General features: G+C 44.6%; 1 protein-coding gene across 5 annotated transcripts in view; it reads left to right on the top strand.

The window, feature by feature from the left end:
- CLEC16A (C-type lectin domain containing 16A) overlaps positions 1–24,404 on the top strand; it is a 236,214-nt gene that overhangs the window by 64,772 nt on the left and 147,038 nt on the right. For all 5 annotated transcript variants that reach the window (XM_021668004.2, XM_012453201.3, XM_064362502.1 and 2 more), the window contains exons 11-12: positions 12,795–12,927; positions 17,054–17,154. In XM_021668004.2, the coding sequence (XP_021523679.2) occupies positions 12,795–12,927; positions 17,054–17,154 (234 nt within the window). The remainder of the gene's footprint in view (positions 1–12,794; positions 12,928–17,053; positions 17,155–24,404) is intronic.

Genomic DNA, 24,404 nt, shown 5'->3' with positions numbered 1-24,404 from the left:
ACCCATCCACTCCCATCCCCAGTCTACAGAGAAATTTGCTCTGCCTCAGGTCCCAAGTAATAGATGACTCATTCTACAACTAAGAAATCACAGGGCCCCTAAATTTGCAGAAATTAAATACTAAAAGAAGAGGGATGTCATCGTCACTATAGGCAAAGAAGCATTCACTCTGCCCTGGAAGGCAGACATCCTAGGGTATGTGCTTGTTTTTTAGCTTGCCGTCGAGTCTAAAAGGACAGTTACCTCTTTTGGAATTTACTTAGAGCAGTAACTTAATAAGCATATCCTAGATGAGGGACTGCATCCTTCAAACTCCTCATCTAAAAATAGGGCTGGACTATTGTTTTTTGCCTATGGAAAAAGTAATTGCCCAGCCTGACCTTCAAAGCCTACTCATTTGTTGGAATTCCAGCAAGGGCTTGGAGTGAAGACAACAGGCCTGACTTTGAACCTGCCAGGTTAGCTGGGTTTGAGGGGGTATCTGGGAGTTTAGGGACGCATCTTTGCCTTTTTCTTTTTCTTTCTTTTTTATTTTTTACTTTTTATGAAGTCTCTACTGAAATTAGATGAAACCTTGCCTCATTTCCACCTCCTCTTGCAAAACTAGAGCCAGCCCGAGGCCTGGCAGTGTCTTGGTTGGGACAAGCCAGGGACTGACTATCGGGGAGTTGAGATCTGAATCCCAGCACTGCCCCTGAGCTGCTGTGTGACTCTGGGCAAGTAATCACCCTCTCTGCACTTCTCCATCTGTAGAGGGGGCTTCCTAATGCTTGGGCTTCAGATTATTGTAAGTGAGAACATCAGTACTGTAACATTCAGCCTGTGACACAGGAGCTGAATAGGATCCCTGGCCAAGGTGGAGGGCAGAGTGAGGCACCTGAACAGGAATTTGAGTGTGGTTGTATGAGCTCTGCCTGGGCACCCAGCAAGTTTCTGTGGGGGCCGTTTCTATGTTAATTTCTACAGCTAGTGAGTGTGCAGGTGTGAGTATGTGTGAGAGGGGGGAGTGTGTGTGTGTATGTATGTGTGTTGTAATGGTGGGAAGAGAAGGAGGGAGAAGGATCAGCAGGCCTGGATGCTGCAGTAGAGAGATGGTGTGGGGCTGTCAGCTTTTCAGATGGGCTTAACTGGGATAAGGAGGAGGATTGGAGGTGAATTAGGACAAAGCTGCTGAAGAGCAACTTCCCGAAAACTGTTCTCAGCTCAATCTCCTGCTGGGCAGTAGGAGATAATAAAAAAACAAAGGAAGTGGTGCCCCCAGTACTTAGCACACACACTCTCCGTCATTGCCAGGGGCTGTTTGCTTCTTGAAATTCTGCTGAAAAGCTAGCCAATTACATGCAGGCTGTGCTTTATATCCTAGGTAACCAGCCAGGCATCCTTCCCCTTAGCCTTCCTTTGAAGGCTTTCTTAATTCCCCTCTTGGCCTCTTTTTTCAGTCCATCCTTGCTGTGATCGCTGGAATATGGAACATAGAGGGCAATTGACAAAATCCTTGAATTTGTGAAGTCAAAGACTATTGGGAGGCCATGCCTGCCATTTCCCTGAAAAGCACTTCATTTACCAAATATTAATCAGATTCGAGTGGACATCACCCCGGGCGAGTTGATAAATTATTGCTGTAATTTGAAAACTGAGTGTGTCAGAGTATCAGGAAACTCAAGGATCCGACCAGAATTGTCATATGGAGAGGCAGAAGTGGACGTCCTCGGGTCCCGAGGGCCCTCAGGACTCTCCTGGCCCGCACCAATGCCTCCCCACACAGCCACTACTTGGACAACAAGTGGAAAGATGTGGCCTTCACTGCTCCTTTTTTTTTTTAACTTACAGTAAAATACGTATAATATAAAATTTACTATCTGAATCATTTCTAAGTGCACATTTCAGTAGTGTTAAGTACATTCACACTGTTGTATAACCATCACACCATCTGTCTCCAGAACTCTTTTCATTTTTCATCTCACAGAACCAAAACTGTGCCCATTTAATAATTGCCCACCCCACCCTTTGATATTCTGTCTTTATGGATTTGACTGCTCTCGGTAGCCTATTCACATGGAATCAGACAGTATTGTCTTTTGTGCTTGGCTTGCATGACTTAGCAGAAAGTCTTCAAGGTTCATTCATGTTGTAGCATGTGCTGGGATTTCCTTCTCTTTCTTTTTTTTAGGCTGAATAATTATTCCATTGTCTGGCTAGACTACATTTCTTTGTCCATGCCTCTGTTGATGGACACTTGGACTGCTTCCACTTTTGGCTGTTGGGAATAATGCCACTATAAACGTGGATATACACACCCATTCCTGCCTGTAAGGCTTTTGTAGAATTGATCGAGGCTGTGGAGGGTCTGGGTGGGACTGGCAAGAAGTGTTGGAGATTTGAGCTTCTGCTCTCAGCTTTGCAGCTCCATGAGCTGAGGGTTGGTGATCACATGACTCAACTCCTAGAGGCTGGAGACTTACGTTGCGTGATGGGGCCATACTGCCTACTGGGCTAGGTGCTGAGTATTGGGGATGATGGGCCATGGTGCCTGGCATGGGAACTGCTATGTGCAGGCGCTCGTTTCCACTACTCAGCCAGTGGGAAGTGCAGAGAGAGGAGCCCACAGCAGCCTGAGGCAGAGGCCCACTGCCTAATGCCTTGGTGCTTCGGTTTCCCCTGCCTTAACATGCAGAGGTGAGGGTAGATAACATTTCTCCCACTGCAGAATGTGGAGATGGTTTTAGGTGGTACAGAGAGGGCCTTAAAGAATATGGTGGCCACTAGCAGTGGCTCACACCTGTAAACCCAGCACTTTGGGAAGCCAACGCAAGAGGATCACCTGAGCCCAGAAGTTCAAGACCAGCTGGGCAACATAGAGAGACCCCTGTCTGTACAAAGAAATAAAAAATTAGCCAGGCATGGTGCCTGTAGTTCCAGCTACTCTGGAGGCTAAGGTAGAAGGATCCCTTGAACCTGGGAGGTTGTGGCTGCGGTTAACTGTGATCGTGCCACACATTCCAGCCTAGGTGACAGAGTGAGATCTTGTTTCTTTAAAAAACAGAAGAAGAAGAAGATGGTGCAAGAGCTCTTATTCTAAGTGATTATCTCCAGGGCAGGGGATAGGGTGGGTGGGGGAAGCCTGCATATTTGCTGTGACAAGTGTTTAATACTTGAATACCTCATTCATGTTTATGAATCTCCCTTTCTCAATGCACACAATAGCCCCTAGCACATTTTTGTTTATTCATCATGTATGTATTTTTTTTTTTTTTTGTGATGGAGTTTCCTCTTGTTACCCAGGCTGGAGCGCAATGGCGCGATCTCGGCTCACCGCAACCTCCGCCTCCTGGGTTCAGGCAATTCTCCTGCCTCAGCCTCCTGAGTAGCTGGGATTACAGGCATGCGCAACTATGCCCAGCTAATTTTTTTTTGTATTTTTAGTAGAGACGGGGTTTCACCATGTTGACCAGGATGGTCTCAATCTCTTGACCTCGTGATCCACCCGCCTCGACCTCCCAAAGTGCTGGGATTACAGGCGTGAGCCACCGCGCCCGGCCATCATGTATATTTTTATAGATGCTTTCTATTTATACCGGTTTATGCTTATGGTAATTTTCCCAAACTTTATATTTGAAAATAATTTCAAATTTACAAAAAGTTGTAAAACCAAAAATAATATAAAGAACACCTGTTTACCCTTTACCCAGTTTCTCCCTGTAACATTTCATGCCATTTACTTTCCTATTGTATTTTCTCTGTCTGCACACATGCCCCACACACTCCACACACGCTTACCGTGCCGCTTTCCTTCTGAAGCTTCATGAGCATTTGCTAAGATTAAGGTGTTCTCATTGGTGAGCACAGCACAGTTGTTAGCTTCATAGTACTCTCCTGCTGTGTTCCTGTTGTGTCTGTTGGCCTAATAATATCTTTCTAGCATATTCTTCCCTCTAGTGCAAGGTCCAATCCAGAGGCCTAATAATGTCTTTCTAGCATATTCTCCCCTCTAGTGCAAGGTTCAACCCAGCCTCCTTTACTTTGGAACATTTCCACTGTCTCTTTCTCTTTTGTAACATTGCCTTTTTCTGAGGAATATAGAACCTCCTTTTTGTTGTTCTAATAAAACGTCCTTCATTTTGTCTTTGTCTGATGTGTCCTTGTGATTAGACTGAGGTTCTTGGCTGGAACATGGCATAGGTGATGTCATGCACTTCTCAGGGTGTCACATCTGGAGGCACGTAATGTCCTTCTGTCCCTCTTGGGTGATGTTCATTTTGGTCACATGACTGATGTGTTGCCCAGTTTCTGTACTGTGTAATGACCTTCGTTTTCTTCCCAACTAATAAGTAGTCCACAGAGAGACACTTTGGGATCATGCAGATATGCTGCCCCTTGTTAAAACTTCTTCTTAGATTTGGCATTTGTTTATGATTCTTGCCTGGTCCAGTCATTACCATGATGGGCAGGAAAAGATGATTTTCCAACTTCAGCATTCTCTCTGTGTTTAAAAGTCAGCCCTTAGCATTCTGTTGTAAGTAAGACCTTTCCCTTCTTCTCATTTATTTATTTGTCTCTTATTGGTGTGGACTCATAGATTCCAGTTTTCTAATGGTTTATAGCACATTACTGTATTTAATTATTTTGCTGCTTAAATTGTCCCAGAGTTGGCCTGCAGGAACCTTTTCAAGCTGGCTGTCTTGTGCTTGCCCCATGATTTCTTGAGCAGTCCCTTACACTTTCTGGCATGACTTCTGTGTTCATCTGGTACCTCCTCTGCCCATCCCTGGAATTTGCCATTTCTCTGGCTCCTGTCCATGGATGGGGGTATTAGAGGCCAAGATTTGGGCACTGGATGTGCTCATTGCCACTGAGATGTCTTTGCAATTTGGCCCTCTCAGTGGACAAAGCAAGGTAATCTATGTATGTACATATACAAAGTGTATATTTATACATGCTTACATATACATACATACAGATGTACACACACATATTTTAGAAATCATGTATTCATACCAGTACCCCAATTCCAGTGAATTTACAGGGTTTTTTTTCTTGTCTTCCCCCATTTTAGATTTGTATGTTTTTTCTTGTACTCTGAGAGCCCACACTCCCAACAACATCTACTCACTGATATGCTCAATCCTGTAATGCATCTAAATGCTTCAGAACTGCTTTACTTAGAGTTGTTTATTGTTTAAAACACAAAGAGTTCAGGATGTTTTTGCAATTTTCCCTCCCCCATGCTTACCCAAATGCTTTACTTATCTTCAAATTGAGCACAGTAAGTCCACACTTAACATCATGAATTGGTTCTTGGAAACTGTGACCTTAAGGGAAATGATGTATAAAGAAACCAATTTTATCATAGGTGAACTGATATCCACAGGAGTTAAGTTCCTGTGGCGTACTTCTGGTCACAAAAACATCATCTAACTTCTAAATAAAGACCCAAAACACTTCTAGCATTAAACATTGAAATAAATGTGAGCTGTGCATACACTTAAGAAAGATTTGTGGAAACTTACCCAATTTTTGGTGAATTAGTGAGTGAACAGCAGTCATGGTGATGGTGGGTTAAATCAAGGAATAAATGTTTGCAAAGTGAAAATTGTAAGGAGCACCTTCTGCCTCCATGAAGTTCAAAAACAATCACAAATCTGGTAGGCTTGCTGAATGCTTTCATACCACATCATTTATTGTCGTGCATTTGGATTATTGTCTACTTTATGAATTTTTATTTGATAATCATTTGTATTCATTCATTTTCCAACTCACATATCTCCAGTTCAGGGTCTTGTGTGGCTGGAGCCTGGGTGCCTCAGGATGCCAGGTGGGAGGCACCTCTAGACAGGGCACCATCCCATCACAGGGTGCACTCACACACCCGCATACTCACTCAGACTGTGCCCATGTAGACACACCAGGGAACCTAACGTGCGCATCTCTGGTATGAGGGAGGAAACCAGAATACATAGCGAAAACCCATGCAGACATGGTGAGAACATGCAAACTCCGCATAGACAGTGGCCAGGGCTGGGAATCGTTTTTTTTTTTTTCTTTTTATTCTTACTAATGTTAGAATGCAACAATGTTGAATGAAATGATGTTATTCAAAGATCTGCTGCATTGTGTTCATAAGCTACTTGGATTAGTCTAAGTGCCCTCCCTTTCCCCCTTCAGAGTGGATTTGGTATTCATTTAAAATAAATTTGGACTTAGGCCAGGTGCAGTGGCTTATGCCTGTAATCCTAGCACTTTGGGAGGCCAAGGTAGGCGAATCATTTCAAGTCAGGAGTTTGAGACTAACCTTACCAACATGATGAAACTCTGTCTCTACTAAAAATACAAAAAAATTAACCAGTGTGGTGGCACACACCTGTAGTCCCAGCCACTCAGGAGGGAGGCTGAAGCCAGAGAACTGCTTGAACCCAGGAGGGGGAGGTTGCAGTGAGCGGAGATCATACCACTGCACTCCAGCCTGGGCGACAGAGTGAGACTCTGTCTCAAAAATAAAGAAATAAGTAAATAAAAATAAAACTACAAAATGAGCCAGACATAGTGGTGGGCACCTGTAATTCTAGCTACTGGGGAGGCCAAGGCAGGAAAATTGCTTGAACCTGAGAGGCGGAAGTTGCAGTGAGCTGAGATCACACCATTGCACTCTAGCCTGGGCAATAGAGCAAGACTCTGTCTCAAAAAAATAAAAAGAAATTTGAGGCCGGGCGTGGTGGCTCATGCCTGTAATCCTTGCACTTTGGGAGGCTGAGGTTGGGAGTTCGAGACCAGCCTGACCAACATGGAGAAACCCCGTCTCTACTAAAAATACAAAACCTGGGCTTGATGGCGCATGCCTGTAATCCCAGCTACTCGGGAGGCTGAGGCAGGAGAATCTCTTGAACCTGGGAGTCAGAGGTTGCAGTGAGCCAAGATCACACCATTGCACTCTGGCCTGGGCAACAAGAGGGAAATTCTGTCTCAAAAGAAGAAAGAAAAAAGAAATTTGGATTCTTTTCAGTTTAGGCTTCTCCCTTCCCATTCTCATCGATTTAGTTAAATTTCCTTTTAAAAATACATGGAATATTAACAAACTCAAAACTATGCGAAAAGTCATATTCAAAGAAGTATCCTTCCTCCCTCCCACATCCTTTCATTTCATTCCTGCCATCTTTTACAGCTAACCAACTTGATTGTGTACTGAAGTACCTTTCCTGTGTTTCTTTCTATATAAATAAGCAGATTTGTATATATCTTTTCCTCTTTTCCTTTCTTATACGCAGGGTAGCATATGTGTTCTTTTCACTCAGCAGTATCTCCGGAAATTACTCCCTATCAGTTCTCAGATCTTCCTCATTCCTTTTTACAGCTGTGCTGTGTGTATGTACCATAGTTGATGCCATCGGTCTGTTATGCCTGGACATTTAGGTAGTTTCCAGTATTTTGCAATTACAAATAATACTGCAGTACACTTGTGCATTTTCATACTGTCAGAGGTGTATCTTGCAGATAAATACCTGCAACTGGGCTGCTAGGTTGAAGAGTATAATAATGATTGAAACTTTCCGTTTAAGCTTTGTTTAAGTGAAAAAAAAGTTAAGAGTTCAGATAAGATGAAAAATAGTACAGGTAACACAGAGACATGACAGAAATCATAAAGGCAAGCAAATAACTGAGCAAAATGGGCTAAATTATTGATTCAGCCCCTTCAAACTCCAAATAGTATCAGTCCTCCAAATAGAGGTTCAGTCGGAGCCCCCTGGGAATCCAGCCTCAAAGCCTGAGTCCCGGCCTTGGGGACCGTCGGTGGAAATCTGTGTCCACATAGCCCACTGAGCTGCTTTCCCTGGTGGCGGCAGTGTGGCACCTGCACCTTGGGAGGGAGGCTGTGACAGCAAGGACAAGTGGAGTTGGGCCACAGAGTGGCACAGAACCATGCTGACATTCAGGTATAGCACAGTGAAGGGGTTCTCTGTGACCCTGATCATCAGGAGAGGTCAAGTCCTCTTTGACATCCTCTTTTAAAGATGGTACCCATTTTAAAGCAGTGAGAATCTGGGGAGACCTTTCCACCAGAAACCTGCTACCGACTACTCCCATGCCCACATAGCACTTTGCATAGAGTTTCAGGGAGTTGGCAGACCCTAGGTAAGAATCAGTACCTATAAGGATTGTTTGGATAAAACCATCAAAAAGAAGGGCAAGAAGGGTGACGTTTAAAGACGTGATCTGCATTCATCTAGAAAATTAAATGGAGCCACTCACTCTACAATTATGCTAGCTGGATGAGAACTGTGTGGTGCAGCTGTGGGCATAAGTGTCACAGTCAGGGTTTGGAAATCCCATTTTGTGTGGAGAGGCCCTTGTGGGCCTGCTTCTGCACCAAGACGTAACATGGGGGTAGGGAGTGAGGGAGGGGAGTGGTCCTGGCTTCACTGATGCATTTCCAGCTGTGTTAAGAGTTACTGCACTTTTGGGTTTCTGTGCGCTCATATTCAATATCCAGGGTTGGACAAGCTGATGGTTCTCACGCAGTTTTGTGTGAAGCCATAGAATTCCAGAAAGGGGCCTCTGGAGTGCATGAGGGAGCCCACAGTAGTCAGAGGCCTTTGGTGCCTGCCACCCTTTGCCTGGAGCAGCTCTGAGCTCATCTGCTGACCGTGGTGGGGTGCCCTGGAAAATTATCCTTTAAATTATTATTCAGCTGCTTAAAAAAAACAAATGTTTGATGATCTTGGTACTGAATTGTCTTTACTGTCTCCTCTGCTCCAGAATTCTGCTGGTGTCCAAGGAGATTAAGCTAGAAAGGGGACAGCCACGTCACAAAGCTTGGCCTCCAGGCCAGGGTGCTTGGCTTGGCCGTATAACCTTAGGAAGTACTTGGCTCTGAGTTCCCACTGTGTCAGCCAAGCAGGGCAGAGCTAAGCCTGGGGAAGGAGAACTTGCAGCTGTAGGGGAGGTGGGCATATGCTACGCCCTCTGCTGCACAGTGCAGAGACCAGAGACTGGAAGACGAGGGGGAGGCTGGCCTTACAAGTTTGCTTGGGAATCTTCAGATGTCTAATGGCAAGCCTCGTTAATAAACACAAACAAACTTATACATGCGACATTTAAGCATGCATCTCCCAAATATATATAAACATTTATGTATTATAAATTATACATAATATGTCTATGCTAATATTATGGACAGTATAAAACAAAATAGATTTTTAAAGATGAGAAGCATTAAAAAGACCTACTGTGTAGAGAATCATCTTGCATGCCTACTGAGGTCTGTACCCACTTTGGAGATGACCAGGGTAGTTGGAGGGTATTGGGTGCCTGAAGGAATCTGGTAGAGGTGAAAATGGGAGAAAGGAAATAGCAGTGTTTCCCAAACAGCAGTCTGCACCACATTCCAGCTCTTTTTTTTTTTTGAAATAGAGTCTCACTCTGTCACGCCGTGATTCTTGTGCCTCAGCCTCCCGAGTAGCTGGGATTACAGGCACCTACTACCACACCTGGCTAATTTTTGTGACAGGGTTTCACCATGTTGGCCAGGCTGATCTCGAACTCCTGATCTCAAGGGTTGGTCCTGCCTTGGCCTCCCAAAGTGCTAGGCGGCAGAAGCCTCCACCCCTCAGCCCACATTCCAGCTCTTTGCCATGTCTGTGTGCTATTTGCACTGCTGTTTACTGGATAGCTTTTTTAGAATTGACTCACTTGTTTTTTTTCCCCAAAATTTAGCCTTATTCTAAGCACTAATATCCACAGAAGGCATTCTGTGCAGCTAGAATTTTCTTATAATGCACAATGAAATAAGTACAAAATTATGCATTTATCCACACACCACTTAGAAAGCATCTGCTGGCTTCTACCTGTGTGATGGGGCCTGCCCTGTGGAGACTCTGATCTTTGGCATCTGGCTTCAGATCAGATGGGAGGGAGGAAAGGGGGATGGTGAGAGTAAACCTAGCAGAGGGCCAGGGCCCATCTGGATATGGGGGTGCTCCTCCATGCCAGGGGGTGCCTGCAGGTGCAGTCAGGCCTAACAGCCAGGAGAGTCTCATGGGGCGTGAGACATCTCCCCACGAGAACACTTCGAGCCCACATTGATCGCAGACTCTGTCAGGCAGTGGCCACCCCGCCTCACATCGCAGCCACCATGAATCATTGCCAGCCAGGCCTGCCGCCAAAACTTCTCGTGTTGGGCTAAATTAGTCATTTACTTATCACTTCAAGAGATACTTATGGTGTACCTACTTTGTGCCAGGCACTGGATTAGACACTGGAGACAGTGGAGAACAAGACACATAAGACAGCTACAAAGCCCCTGTTCTAGTAGAGGAAGACAGGCAGTAAAGAAGCAAAACAATAGAGAATGTAAGAGCCAAGTCATTATAAATGCTATTAGTATAAAGTAAAATCAAGATAAAGGGGAGGAAGGATGAATCTCCTCTAGTGAAGAATGCCAGATAATTTATGAGATATGCAAAGAGACTTCAGAACGTAATGCCCCATTCTGTAAGCGTGGCCTGTGTTTACTGACTTTCTTCCACAGAATGTGGTATGGAAGGAGGAGGAAAAGTTGATTCACAGTGGTGAAAGCTGATGAACATTAGCTTGGCCAGGTATTGAAGATTAACATCAACAGACATAAGTCATATTGATAGTATGTGCCCTCATATGATGTGATGAGAAGGATACTTCCCCTCTGTGGTCCTTTTCCTCAAAACCTGTAACCCCAGTCTAAATAGCAGAAAGATATCGGACAACCCCAGATTGAGGGACTCTAGAGAATCCCTGACCAGTACTCCTCAAAATGTCCAGGTCATGACACAAGCAAGGACAGTCTGAGAAACGTCACATCCAGGGGAACCTAAGAATGAGGACTCAATGTAAAGGGGTCCCAGAAAAAAGACATTGGGTGAACTAATGAAATCTGCACAAAGTGTGGAGTTTAGTTAATAATAATTTTTAAAGAGGTGTAAAAATAAAAAGCAGGTGAAGGCCAATGTGGTGACTCAAGCCTGCAATCCCAGCATTTTGGGAGGCCAAGGTGGGAGGATCATTTGAGCTCAGGAGTTTGAGACCAGCCTGGGCAACATAGTGAGACCCTCATCTCTAAAAAAATTAAAAAATTAGCTGGGTGTGGTGGCACGTACCTGTGTTCCCAGCTACTCTGGAGGCTGAGGTAGAAGGATCACGTGAGCCCAGGTGGTCAAGGCTGCATGATCACCTGCACTCCAGCCTGGGTGACAGAGCAAGACCCTATCTCCAAAAACAAACAAAAAACCAGGTGGAGAGGGTGTCCAGGAAGATGTCTCCAAGGAGGTGACATGTGAGCTGAGCCTTGAATGATGTACCCCAATTATACCTGGCTAGGAGACCTGGGGTGAGAGCTTTTCAGGAAGAGGAAACTACTGTGTAAAGATCCCTAGATAGAAACAAGCTTGGGATGTTCAAGAGATAGTGAGAAGCCCAGCACAGCTGGAGCGACACCAGCCAGCCAGGCAGGGATGGCTGCGAGGTAGGGTCAGAGGTGGACTGGGGCCAGGCCATGTGTTTGGATTTTATCTTGAGAGTGATGGTTAGACATTGGGAGTTTTGAATAGAGGAGTGACATGAGCTAATTTCCTTAAAATCACCTTGGGTTTGTATGGAGAATAAATTAGGGTGACAGAAGAGGTGGCAGAGGTCACTGTCTGAGCTGGCAGGAGGGAGACTGGTGGAGGCCACGTCTGAGCCCAAGGTTATGTGTTCACATCCTTCTGGAACAGAAATGCAGGTTCACATTTTGTCATCTCTTTTTCCCCCTGTATGTTTCCCAAAGGTGGGGAAAAATATGTGAACTCTGAGTTCCATGGGCTGTTTGAAAGTCCATGCTTGCATGACCAAGAACTCTGATGGGGACACCATAAAGCCCAATCCTCGTCCATCTTTAATTCAAGATGTTTTCTTTGGTGGTTCATAACTTTTTCTGAAAAATAAAAATGCATGTCATGCTTAAGTTGATTGTTAGGGGTTACCCTTGTTTAATGGGGGGAAAAATAAAATGAGGTTCCTAATCTCTCTCTGCCCTCTGGAAGCTGTAAGTAGAACAGAAAAACAAAAGCCTTCAGTCAGAGCTTTGTCTTAAAAATGTAAGCAGCTTGCCCAGGCTTGGTGGCTCATGCCTGTAATCACAGCACTGTGGGAAGCTGAGGCGGGAGAATCACTTGAGGTCAGGAGTTCGAGACCAGCCTGGCCAACATAGCAAAACCCTGTCTCTACTAAAAGTACAAAAATTAGCTGGGCGTGGTGGTGGGCACCTGTAATCCCAGCTACTCAGGAGGCTGAGGCAGGGGAATTGCTTGAACCTGGGAGGCAGAGGTTGCAGTGAGCTGAGATCACACAACTGTACTCCGGCCTGGGCAACAAGAGCAAAACTCTGTCTAAAAAAAAAAGTAAGCAGCTTTAGAATATTATCAGTGAGGTTGATTTTGTTTACCAACCATGTATTGTATCTTAGCTGCCTCAAATCCTTTGGGAAGGAAATGTGGTATCAATAAAGTAAAAAGGACTGTTTTAAACTCTTGAAATAGAATAAATGATTGAAATTAATGTTTTGTTGTCAAAATTAGGAACATGTTTCTTGGTGTTGCCATGATGAATAGAAAGAGGGGCTCTGGCCTCTGTCTTATTTCTCTCCCGGTGTGTCGCTGGTGTTCAGGTCAGACATGTGTTTGACCTATTAGGAGTCATTTATGCATATTTATTCTCAAACATGAGCATGTGTATGAATCTAGAGCTGCATAGCTGCCTGGGCTCATCCCAGTCTCCATTTTGGCTTCCAGAGATCGAGATGGTGATCATGGAGCGTAGCAAGCTCTCAGAGCTGGCCGCCAGCGCCTCCGTGCAGGAGCAGAACACCACCGACGAGGAGAAGAGTGCCGCTGCCACGTGCTCTGAGAGTGCACAGTGGAGCAGGTAGCTGCCCAGGAGGCCAATGTTGAGTGCCGTCTGGGGAAGAGGAGAGGGCTCAGTGGGGATGTTGAGCCCTGGGGCCAGAGTCTTTTCTATCCCTCAGCCAGACCGTGCTGCCTCCCTTTCTTTCCCTGCTTCTTCAGCTCTGGCTACCCAGAGGCACAGAGACAGAGCCATCACTCAACACTATAATGCTCACTCCCTTGCAAAGAGATTTGCCAGAATAGTGCAACTCTCCCTGCTGTGCTCCTGGTGCTTTGGAGCTGGGCTCCGTCTAAGGGACATGGGTGGCTTCACACTGGCTGCTCCTGGAAATGCTCTGCTGCTCCCAGGAAGCATCCCCTCAGTAACTGGGCTTGGACCTCCTGCCTGGTTCATTCCCTGCCCTGCACACACATACAAATACCCCATCTATAGGGCCTGCCTTCTTGACTCGGCCCGCATGAGTTAGTGCTGCCATCCACCTTTGACCTTTTGCCTGATTGTTCATTTCAGCAATAGCTATCTGTAGCTACATCTTCTTAAACCTTCTAAAACATGAGTTAGTGCTGCCATCCACCTTCGACTTTTTGCCTGATTGTTCATTTCAGTGTTGGCCATCTGTAGCTACATCTTTTTAAACCTGGGTGACCCACATTTCCTGGAACTTTGCTATAGCACCAGCCCCTCCACAGTGGGATTAGAGAGAAGGCTACTTCCAGAGTATGCTGGGAACTGGTAGGAGGGCTTCTTCATTTCAGAGTTTTTTCCTTATCTTGCAGCCCCACTGCACAGGCCCCCATAACAGCCTCCTGATTAGCACTACCTTCCTGTTAATAAATGCATAACACCAGGGTTTCTCTGTCAGCCTGCAAGGCATTCACTTCCTCAGCCCCTAGGGAGGGGTGGTGACAATACACACACATCCCATCCTCTTTAGCAATCCAACTTCAAGTGAAGATGTGAAGTCCACTAATTTTTTTCTTCTACATCTTATTTTTCTCTTTGCTTGGCAAATGTTTCAATGACTTAACAGATGGGATTAATTTCTATCAGATGTGCAAGGGAGCCATTTTTAGTTTTTGCTAAATAAAAAAACAGTGGAGTACAAAGACCTTTTAGATTTTGCTTGACAGCAAACTCTCAAAGCTCTGAAAATTAAGGATGTCATTCCAAACACAGAAGGTTGGGAACAACCTTGGTACAGCATTCTTTAGACTATAAATAATTAGAAGGGCCACAAATGACTATTAGTGGGGTGGTGCTTAAGCAAGGGAAGAGGTATCTGCTTAATAGAAGATCAGGCCAGGCATGGTGGCTCACACCTAGAATCCTAGCACTTTGGGAGGCCGAGGCGGGAGGATCACTTGAGCCAGAGAGTTTGAGACTAGCCTAGGCAACATAGTGAGACCTCATCTTTACAAAAAAATTAAAAATTAGCCAGGCATGGTGACAGGCACCTGTAGCCCCAGCTACTTGAGAGGCTGAGGTGGGAGATTGCTTGAGCCAGAGAGGTCAAGGCTATAATGCGCTATGATTGCACCACTGCACTCCACCCTGGGCAACAGACTGAGACTCTGTCTCAAAAACAAAGAGTATCAGCTGATTCTTTTAGGTGAATACTGTCATGATGTGTTCAGCTCCTTAGAAACTGATAAATGGAAACAGAGAACATATTTTTCATAGTATGGTAGTACTGTAGCTTTGCTAATGGAAGAGAAACACCCTGTATTTCTCCTGCCACCAAAAAAAAGGGTAAAAAACAGACCAAAATGTTATGTTGGAATATTGGGGTTGATGACTTCTTTTTTTCTGAATTTTGGTGGAGAGAAGGGTTTTCTTAGAGTTGATTGAGATTGTTTCTTAACTTTGGGCATCTTCAAGCACATGGCTTCTAATGGAAGCTGATTCAGTTGCCTTGAGTTAGGCCGCTTGCAGTCCTGGGAACCTCCAGGCCAGATCTCTGCTAGACTCTGAGACTGAATGTCGGGGTAGACACTGGCCCAGGTGGAGAGCTGCTGTCTCCTTTGCCAAGGTATCGGGTTGCAAGTTGTAAGAAACTGCCATTGTCCTCTGTCCTCCCACTTCCTGGTGGGGAGGCAGGGAGTGGGGTGGGAAGGTGGCCATTTGTTCTCTAGGATATGAATTGGATCTTGGCATTGGTCCACTTGCCCCAAGGCACAGCATGGTAAAAAGCAAACCATTTTATTTCCCCATATGTTATGGGCTCTATCTGCATTTGGAGTTAAATATAGGCCTAAGAAACTTAAAGCTTTTAAAACATTGTTTCTTTTCTTAAAAAAAAAAAGAAACTTTAAAATTATGAAAGTATGCAAAATCTTGAAGACTGTAAAGAAAGGAAAAAAATCTTCATGCTGCTGGTATTCAGAGTCAGTGGGACTACCATTCTGGTCATTTCTTACCAGTTTTCTTTTTTTTTTTTTCTAATGTGAGCTTTCTGGGAATTCCACCCTCCCTTCTCCCAGAAGCTTGGACCGTATCATGTCTGTAATTTTTTATTCCTCCTTTTTTTCCATCTAATATCAACCCTCAAGCAACCTTTTTTCACCTTATTCTACCCTGTGTAGACAAAACACTTAATGACTTCATGATACTTCATCTCATAAAACATGGTACTCACCCAGTTATTGGCATTTGATTATTCATATTATTCCCAAATGGAAATATAATCCAAATTTCAAGCAGCTGATTTACAAGAAAATGTTATCCCACCCTAAGTTTGGAAGTGTTATTGCTGGATGCTTTCAAAACCCAAATCTACACATGACAAAACTATTAACACATCTGAAAGGTGGTGCCCCATCTGGGGCTGTGGAGAAACAGGGATGGAAGACAAATGTCACCTTTAAGAAATTGTTTTTTTAGTTTTTGTGTGTCATATGTGTGTTTGAAATGTTATAAGTACATTTTTCCTACTTTTTCTTTTGCATTTTGCAATGAAACATTCTGTATCAGCGATACATGTATAGAGTCAAAAACTCAAAACTGCCTCATAGTTTGTATCGTGAATACTCCCTGTGTCTCCACAGGCCCCTTTCACTCCCCATAGGCACCCAGTGCTCATTGGAGCTTGGGTGTCATTCCAGAAATTAAATATGCCCTGGGTCACTCATGAAGGTGCTCTGTTCTCTTGGCCTCAACCTGGCATTCAGAAGGGGCAGCCACAGACAGTCAGGAGATCAGAGCCTCTGGACTGTGAGCCAGACCTGTGCATATTCTGTTCTCTTGGTGGTGAAGAGTCTTTTCCCGTCAGACCCTTCATCTAGAAAGGCAGCATTTGGGGTGTGCCATTTCCGATATTTGCAGCCTCTCTGCAGATCTCACCCACAAAGCATCAGAGACGAGAGACCTCACTGTCAATTCTTAGCAGTCAGAGAAAGTCAGTCCATGAAATTGCTGGGTCAGGACTCTGCCAAAATGAAATCATGAAGTAGTGCCCTTGGAATATTAAAAATAGAAATCAAATAGCAGCTGTCATGCATTGGCACCACCCACAGTGCCTGGCCCTGTGCTAAATGCTTTTCAGTCTTCATTAGACTTGAATCCTCACAATAACCCTGCAAGGTTGGAATCTGTGCCATACAGATGGGGAAATAGAGAGGTTTTAAGTAACTTGCTCAAGGATTTGCTAAATAAAAAGCTGAGAAGAGACAGAATCAGAATTTGAACCCAGACAGTCTGGCTCCAGGGCTCATGTTCTTGAACGTGTTTGGATTGTTGTTTGTGCCTTGTTTGATATCACCCTGTCCTGTTTTCTTCATTCTCTTGTGACACACATCACTTTGCAGTGATGTCTGTCTGTTCTCTCTCTCTACAAACTGACATGAAAACTTTGCTGTGGGGAGTTTGTATCATTGATTCTCTGTGTCTGGAATACCTGCTGAATGACTGTTGTATGACTAAGCCAGCAGTCTGTTCCTTGATCAGTTTCCCCTCTGGATAGCAGCTTTCCCGGGCAGAGCCTGTCTCTCATTTGTCTGTGTCCTAAGTGCCTGGTGCTGGACCAGGAACATATTTGTGTCCTAAAGAACTATACCAAAGGCAGCTAGTACCCCATGTACAGGTTAGAGAGGGGAAGTGTTTACCCATGTGCACCACAAGGCTCATGCATGCCCCTCCTGTTTTCCAGACCCTTCCTGGATATGGTGTACCACGCTCTGGACAGCCCGGATGATGATTACCATGCCCTGTTTGTGCTCTGCCTCCTCTACGCCATGTCTCATAATAAAGGTAGGCACTCTTGCCTTGCCCGACTTCCTCGCTGGGCCCTGCGTACGCATAGCATCCTTCCCCTCTGCTGCACAGAGGACAAAGAAGGGTGCTTTCTGTACAGAATTTCCTTTCTGGTTTTGGTGGTCCTTTTTGCTTTTGACTCCCACTCTTCTTTAGCCTCTTTAGAATTTCTCAGGTGTTTTTCTACCAACTGAAGCCACAGGAATTGGTTATTCTGGCAATATGGGGAAAGGTGACTTGACTGCCTAACCCAGGATGACTATATTCACCCTGTGGTTTTCTTTTGACCCCTTGATTTACAACTGACTTAACATCCGACCTCTTTCCTAACATCAAAACTGAAATCAGTCAAATCGTAATCTTGGTTTTGCTATTTATAACACTTGATGTTCTTATTCTGGGTTCAGAGCCGAAATAGATGCTGTGTGGACTTTGTGGAAGCATAGGTTTCCTTTCTAAAGAAAGGTGTTGTTCTCTGGCTTCCCCTGTTGAGGCTGCATGGCCAGCATCCAACTCCCATGAGGTTGGCAGGTTTTGTTAGAATTTATTCATTCACTGCCTTGATGTCCATTCCTGGGAATAGTTACTGTTGTTTGCTCCACCTGGCTTGACATGGGCACTTTCTGAAACCTCCACATCAGAATCTCTTCAAAGAAGAATTCAAGAATATTCCTTCTAACCCCTGCTAGAGCTGGTTTGGCATAGTAAAACATCAAGTGATGTTTTAGTAGGTTTTTCATAAGTTTATTGGGGAGTAGGTAGAGTTGGATTTTACTAAGACAGCTTATGGCTAGAGGCATTAAAACATACATGACATAACTTAAGTTTATGTGTTCTGAAATCATTAATCATGATAAATAACTTGATTGGTGGCAGAAGAGTATATAGTGAAAAAAGTCTCCCAGCTTTGGCCCCCAGCTCTCCTCTTCAAAAGCAGTTCCTGCTACTGATTTCTCTTGTGTCTTTTTAAAGATGGCCAAACAAACCCAAGAAGGAGTGTATATGGTTTTATTAGCCATAAATGGAGGTACTCATACTGTGTTTTCTGCCTTGCCCTTCTCACATCATCATGTTTCAGCACATGGGTTTACGTCCATCCAGAGCTGCCATTCTCTGTTATCAATGTGTGAGCAAATCATAGCAAATCATAGATATTAAGGATTTTTCCATCTAGGTTCATGACTGATACTGGTCTGTAGTCTTCTTGTAATTCTCTTGTCTGGTTTTGCTATCAGGGTTATGCTCATCTTACAGAATGAATTGAGAAATATTCTCTCCTTGATTTTTCTGGAGGAAGCTTTGTAGTATTATTTCTTCCTTAAATGTTCCTTAAACTACTGCAGCCGTCTGAGTATGGAGTTGTCTTTGATGGAAGGTTTTTAACTATTCGATTCCTTCAGTAGTTATGGGGCTTTTCAAGGTTATGTATTTCTTCTTGAGTGAGCTTTGGTAACTTGTGTCTTTCAAGGAGTTTGTCATTTCATTTAAACTGTCAAATTTATTGGCATAAACTTTATGATATTCCTTTATTATCTTTTTAATGTCTGTAGGATCTGTAGTGATGTTCCGTCTCTGATTCATGGTATTGATAATTTAGGTCTTCATTTTTTTTTTTTCCTAATCACTTTGGCTGGAGGATTATTAATTTTATTTCTGCCCTCTATTGTTCTGCTGTTTTTTTATTTTATTGATTTCTTTTCTTAGGCTTATTTCATTTACCTTCTGCTGCTTCCCATTTAATTTACTTTTTGTTTTATAGCTTCTTATAAAGAAGCTTTAATCATTGATTTTAATCATTGATGGAAGCTTTGACCATTGAGATTTTTCAGCAAATCAACTTACTTTTTAACTGACATACCATAAAATTAACTAATTTTTTGTATTTAATTCTGTGAATTTTGGGACATGTATGGATATGTGTGAACACCACGCAATCAGGAGATATTATAGTTTTATTATCAGAAAAAATATCCCTCAGGCTATTTCCTCTCCAGTCATTAATTCTTAAACCTTTCTTCTCTATGACTTTACTGCCATAAATTTCCCTCTAAGCACTGCTTTACCTGCATCCAGTAAGTTTTGACATAGGAGGTTCATTCAGCTTAAAATATTGTACAATTTCCCTTCTGATTTCTTGTGGTCTTACATCTGTGTCATTTCTAGCTGTATGTCTCTTACTGGTTTTTCTCCTACTTTTGGAGTTCCTCCCCCATTTTTTGCATGCCTGGTCATTTTTTATTGGTTGACAATTACTGTGGTTTTTACACAGTTGGATGCTAGAGTCTTCCTGTAAATATTTTTGGGCTGATGGTTAAGTTAATTGGAGTTGGTTTGATCCTTTTTTGGGGCTTGCTTTTATGCTCTGTGAGAGCTGGTCTAGACAGCCTTTAGTTTAGGACTAACTTCTCCCCACTTCTGAGACAGTGCCTTTCTGAGACACTGCAGTGTCCCATGGCGAGGTGGTCTCTCCACACTGGCCAGCCCTGTGTGAGCTCCAGGAATTGTTCCACAGGCTTCATTCTGGCAGGTCTTTCCCTTTCTTCATATGCACACATTGGCCAGAGCTCAGCTGAGCCTCTAAAAAAAAACCCTCTGCATGTGTCTGGAGCTTTCTCTCTGTAGCTCTGTTTCTCTTGTCCATGAATTTTAGCCACTTGATCTTCCTGAACTCCAAACTCTGCCTTCTCATCTCTGAGAGACCACTGTCTTTGTCTGGGTTTTCTTTCCCTGTGCTGAGGCCTGGATATTCTTCCTGGACAGCAAGTTGGAGCAGTCACTGGGCCACTGCCTTTGTGCTTCTGTCTCTTCTATGCTGCCTGTTCATCCATAGACTGATAACCATCGTTTTGTATATATTGTCTTGCTTTCTAAGTTGCCTGAATCAGAAGGATAAATCTAATCCATCTTGGCCAGAAGCATAGCCCCTTTAAAGAAAAAGTTTTATTGGGGTCTAATTAATATGCCATAAACTGCATATATTTAAGGTGTACAGTTTGATATTTTGGCTATGTAAATGCCCATGAAATCATCACCGTGATCAAGAGAGTATACAATCCAGCATCCCAAACATTTCCTCCCTCCTCTCTCTTGCCTCCCACACCCCTCTCCCCAAGTAACACTAATAATCTGCTTCCTGTCATTCTGGATTAGTTTGCATTTTCTAAAATTTTGCATAAACAGTCATGCATCATGTACTCCTCTTGGTGTGGCCTCTTTCAATCTACATAATTATTTTGAGATCCGTCATGTTGCTGTGTGTATCCGTGGTTCATTTCTTCTTATTGCTGAGTAGCATTCCATTGTATGAACGTACCACAGTTTATTCATCTGTCACTGGAAATTTGGGTTGTTTCCAATTTGGGACTATTACAAACGAAGCTGCTGTGAGCATTTGTGTGGCCCCATTCAATATGTGTCCATACAGAGAGCTGTATGGGCGTATACATCCTTTTTCTCTGGGATAAATACCTACAAATAGAATGGCTGAATCATATCTCCCATAGAATTATGGGAGGTATGTGTATGTCTGCTTTTATTTTACGATACTGCCAAACTGTTTTCCAAGATGCCTATATAATTTTATATCCCACCACCAGTGTACAAGAGTTTTAGTTCCTTTACTTCCTTTCCAACACTTGCGTGGCCACCTTTTTAGTTTTCACCATTCTAATAGGCATGCAGTGGTATCTTATGATCTTAATTTGCATTTTCCTAATGACATTGAACATCTTTTCATGTGTTTCTTTTGCCATTCATGTCTTCATTGGTGAAGAGTCTTTTCAAATCCTTAGCTAATTTTTTAAATTGAGTTGAGTAAAAAAATTGTTGTGTTTCAAGAATATGGGCTTTTTTTGTTTTGTTTCTCTTAAGATGGAGTCTCACTCTGTCGCCCAGGCTAGAATGCAGTGGCGCAGTCTTGGCTCACTATAACCTCCACCTCCCAGGTTCAGGAAATTCTCCTGCCTCAGCTTCCTGAGTAGCTGAGACTACAGGTGTGCGCCACCCCACCTGGCTAATTTTTGTATTTTTAGTAGAGACGGGGTTTCGGCATGTTGTCCAGGCTGATCTTGAACTCCTGACCTCAGGTGATGTACCCACCTCAGCCTCCAGAGTTCTTTATGTATTTTGAGTGCAAGTTCTTTATCAGAGGCGTTTTGCAGTGATGTCCCCCCAGTCTGTGGCATGTCTTTTCATTTTCATAACAACATCTTGGGAAGAGAAGACATTTTTTAATCTCCATAAGGTTCCTGTGGCACTTTTTTAGACCTCCTTTTCTCTATATTTTTTGTCTCCCATTCTAGATGGCTAGGCCTTGGAAGGCAGAAACCATGTGCCCCATGTAGTACCCATCCTACCACCTGGCAGTCAGTGCTCAGCCAGAGTTTGCTGACTGGTTGCCTCTCAGCTATGTGGCACAGCCCCAGGGCTATCTCTTCCTGGCAGCCTGTGCTCAGGGCTTCAGCAAAGAAGGTGCTGCCTGTGTGGCATAGATGCCAGGCTCCAAGGGACAGTGGGCAAGCTCCTCATGTTCTGGGTGGCTGGCGTTCTCCATGGGCTTCTCCCTGTAGCCCTGACCTGTGCAGGGAGCAGAGCTGTCATGGCTTGCCACATGTGCTGCTGCGTACCTTCATCCAGTCTTGTGTGCTGGAGAGACCACCCACCCAACTTCCCGCCTGGGCATCCTACCTCTTTTTCTTATGAATTTCTTCTTAGAAGAGCAGAATCGTATATTCAAGGAAATTTAGTTCCTTTTTCCATTTTCTGCTAATGCTATTCATGTATTGATTCATTCATTCTTCCAACAAATATTTTGGAAGCCACTGCATCCCCAGTACTGATCCCAGCACCTGGGATCAGTATGGGGGATGATCAGTATTGGGTGAACCAAACAGATACTCTCATGGAATCTGGATTCTCTTAGAGGAGACAGATAATAAACTAGTAACCAAGTAAAATAATCCCACATAGCAAGAAGTGAAACAGTGAAAATAAAACTAGGTAATCTGGTGGGGCAAGCTGAGGGTAGAGGGTACTGCATACGCCTGGACAATCAGGAGAGGCCTCTTGGAGGCTTAAGTGATCAGGAGGAAGCGCCTTGCTGTTTCTGATGAATTTCCTCGTGTAATTAGTTATTCAGCAAATGCATGTGGAGCACCAGCTGTGTGCCAGGCAGCGTGCTCAGCATGCGGACTACAAAGTCCAGGCAGACCCAAACCCTTGCCCAGGAGAGCATCAGTCATTCTTTTCTAAGTCCAAGACTGACTGATGAGAAGGCTGTCAGCACAATAGAAGGCTGCTTGCCTGGTGGTAAGCGTGGACTCTGCCCGCAGGAGTGAGGACCTGCTTCCTGGGGACACCCGGGCTATGGTAGAGGGCAGAGCAAGAAGGGGCATGAGAACCTTATGGTATATCTATCAGATCACTGCTCACTCCCCAGGGTGAGCAGCAGCGTGTCTGTGGCAGCAGGGTGCCTAGAAAGTCAGGCGTCTGGAACCAGTCTGCAAGGGGGGTGGTGCAGGCAGTCACTGTGACCTGTGTTTCTGCGAGCTGTGTGGGGCTGCTGGGGGACAGTTGGTCAGTAAGTGATGTGACCCACTCTGCACCCCTCAGAATGGGTTTGCCGTTATTCAGCCAGCGGGTGGGAGGGATGAGAGGTGAAACCGGAGGTTTTCTTATCATTTAGCAGATACTTGCTGCGTACTTGCTAGGGCAAGGCCTTGTCACAGGCACTCAAACAAGCCCAGATGAGTCTTGTTCAAGTGAACAAGAAGACTGATTGTAACTGCCACAAGTGGTAGAAGGAAATGAACAGGGCTGAGTGATGAGGAGGCCCCGTGGTTGTGCTGCAGGGGTTACTAGGTGCTAGTCAGGGTGGTGGGGGAGGGCTCCTCTGAGGAAGGACCAGCAGAGCCAAGGCCCAGAGAGTGAGAAGGAGCCAGCTCTGCAAAGATCTGGGGCAAGCGTGCTCCAGGTGAAGGGAGCAGCGTGTGCGGAGGTCCGGGGGTGGGAAGGAGCAGAAAGCGCGCCAAGGCGAGGCTGTCCAGGAGGACAGGGGCCAGTCATGAAGGGCCTTGAAGGCCATGGAGAGGAATTTCCATTTTTTTCCAAGCGCAATGGGAAACCCCTACAGGATTGTAAAGCGGGACTATGATGTGGTCAGATGGAAGTTTTTAAAAGAGACCTTGGCTACCAGATGGAAAGTAGATGACGGAGGTTGAGGGTAGGGATGAGTTGCAGGAGGGAATATCAGGAGACTTGCTAGGAAGCTGTTGCTGTTGTCCAGGCAAGAGATAATGTGGATTGGATTAGGCTGCTGGCTGGGGAGTGGAGGAAACTGGAAGGACTTGTGATTATTTCAATGCTAGAGCCAGGACGTGCTGATGGATTGGATGTAGGGCTTGAGTGAAGGGGACGAGTCAGAGATGACTCCTGCAATTTGGCTTCAGCAACAGTGGGGTGCATTTACTAGGATGGGGAGACAAAGAGAGGCACTGGGCTAGGGGATGAGGGGTTCTGGTTGAATTGAAAGGAGGGGGCCTGAAGGAAGGAGCCTGGGTAAGGCCTAGGTTCCTGACCCCTCTCACTGTGTGACAAATAGCAGTGCCATTGCCAGAACTAATGAGCATGGGCCTCAGAGAAGGTTTGGAGAAGAAACTGAAAAGTTAAAGTCTGGTGCCCCGAGGCTCAGGTGCCTGGAGAAGCTGCCTCATCGGGGAGCTGCCACCTGGTTTATGCTCAGTCCTGGCCTATGAGCACAGGGTCTGCATTTGGTGGGGTTTCCGTGGTGGTGGTTGGTTGGCTGATTTGTTTTTGGTTAGGTGGCCGCATCTGGTCAGGCTGCATTTGACCTTCAGCCTCACTTTTCCAGATCCTTATCCTGCAAATCAGGACCCCAAGTGACCTGTCTGTTTTTCATAGATTTTTTTCCTCATAGACAGTTTTAACATAAAAGCCATGTGAATAAAAACCAAATGTGAGCTCAGGCCTTCCAGTAAATCATAATAGATTAGATGCTGCACCGAAATGAATATCCCACAGTGGAAAGGGTTGACCGGTTGGCAGAAGGCACTTGTTGTGATTCAGTTGGGCCACATAATGAATTCTGGTTTGTTTCTGTAATAGAAAACGCAGGCTTTGCTCTTCTGTCAAGTCTGCCGAGTCCTGGGCCAGAGGTGGGGGGATGAGGGTGAGTTTAAAGTTTTCATATCCTGAAGGTTCCCCAGTTCAGTGAGCAACCTTCTACTTCT

Source organism: Aotus nancymaae, unplaced genomic scaffold, assembly GCF_030222135.1.
Source record: "Aotus nancymaae isolate 86718 unplaced genomic scaffold, 86718_ANA_hifiasm-v0.15.2.pri h1tg000049l, whole genome shotgun sequence".
In the NCBI taxonomy this organism is placed as follows: Eukaryota; Metazoa; Chordata; class Mammalia; order Primates; family Aotidae; genus Aotus; species Aotus nancymaae.
The sequence above is the reverse complement of the archived record's forward strand: the minus strand, read 5'-3'. Positions and strand labels throughout refer to the sequence as shown.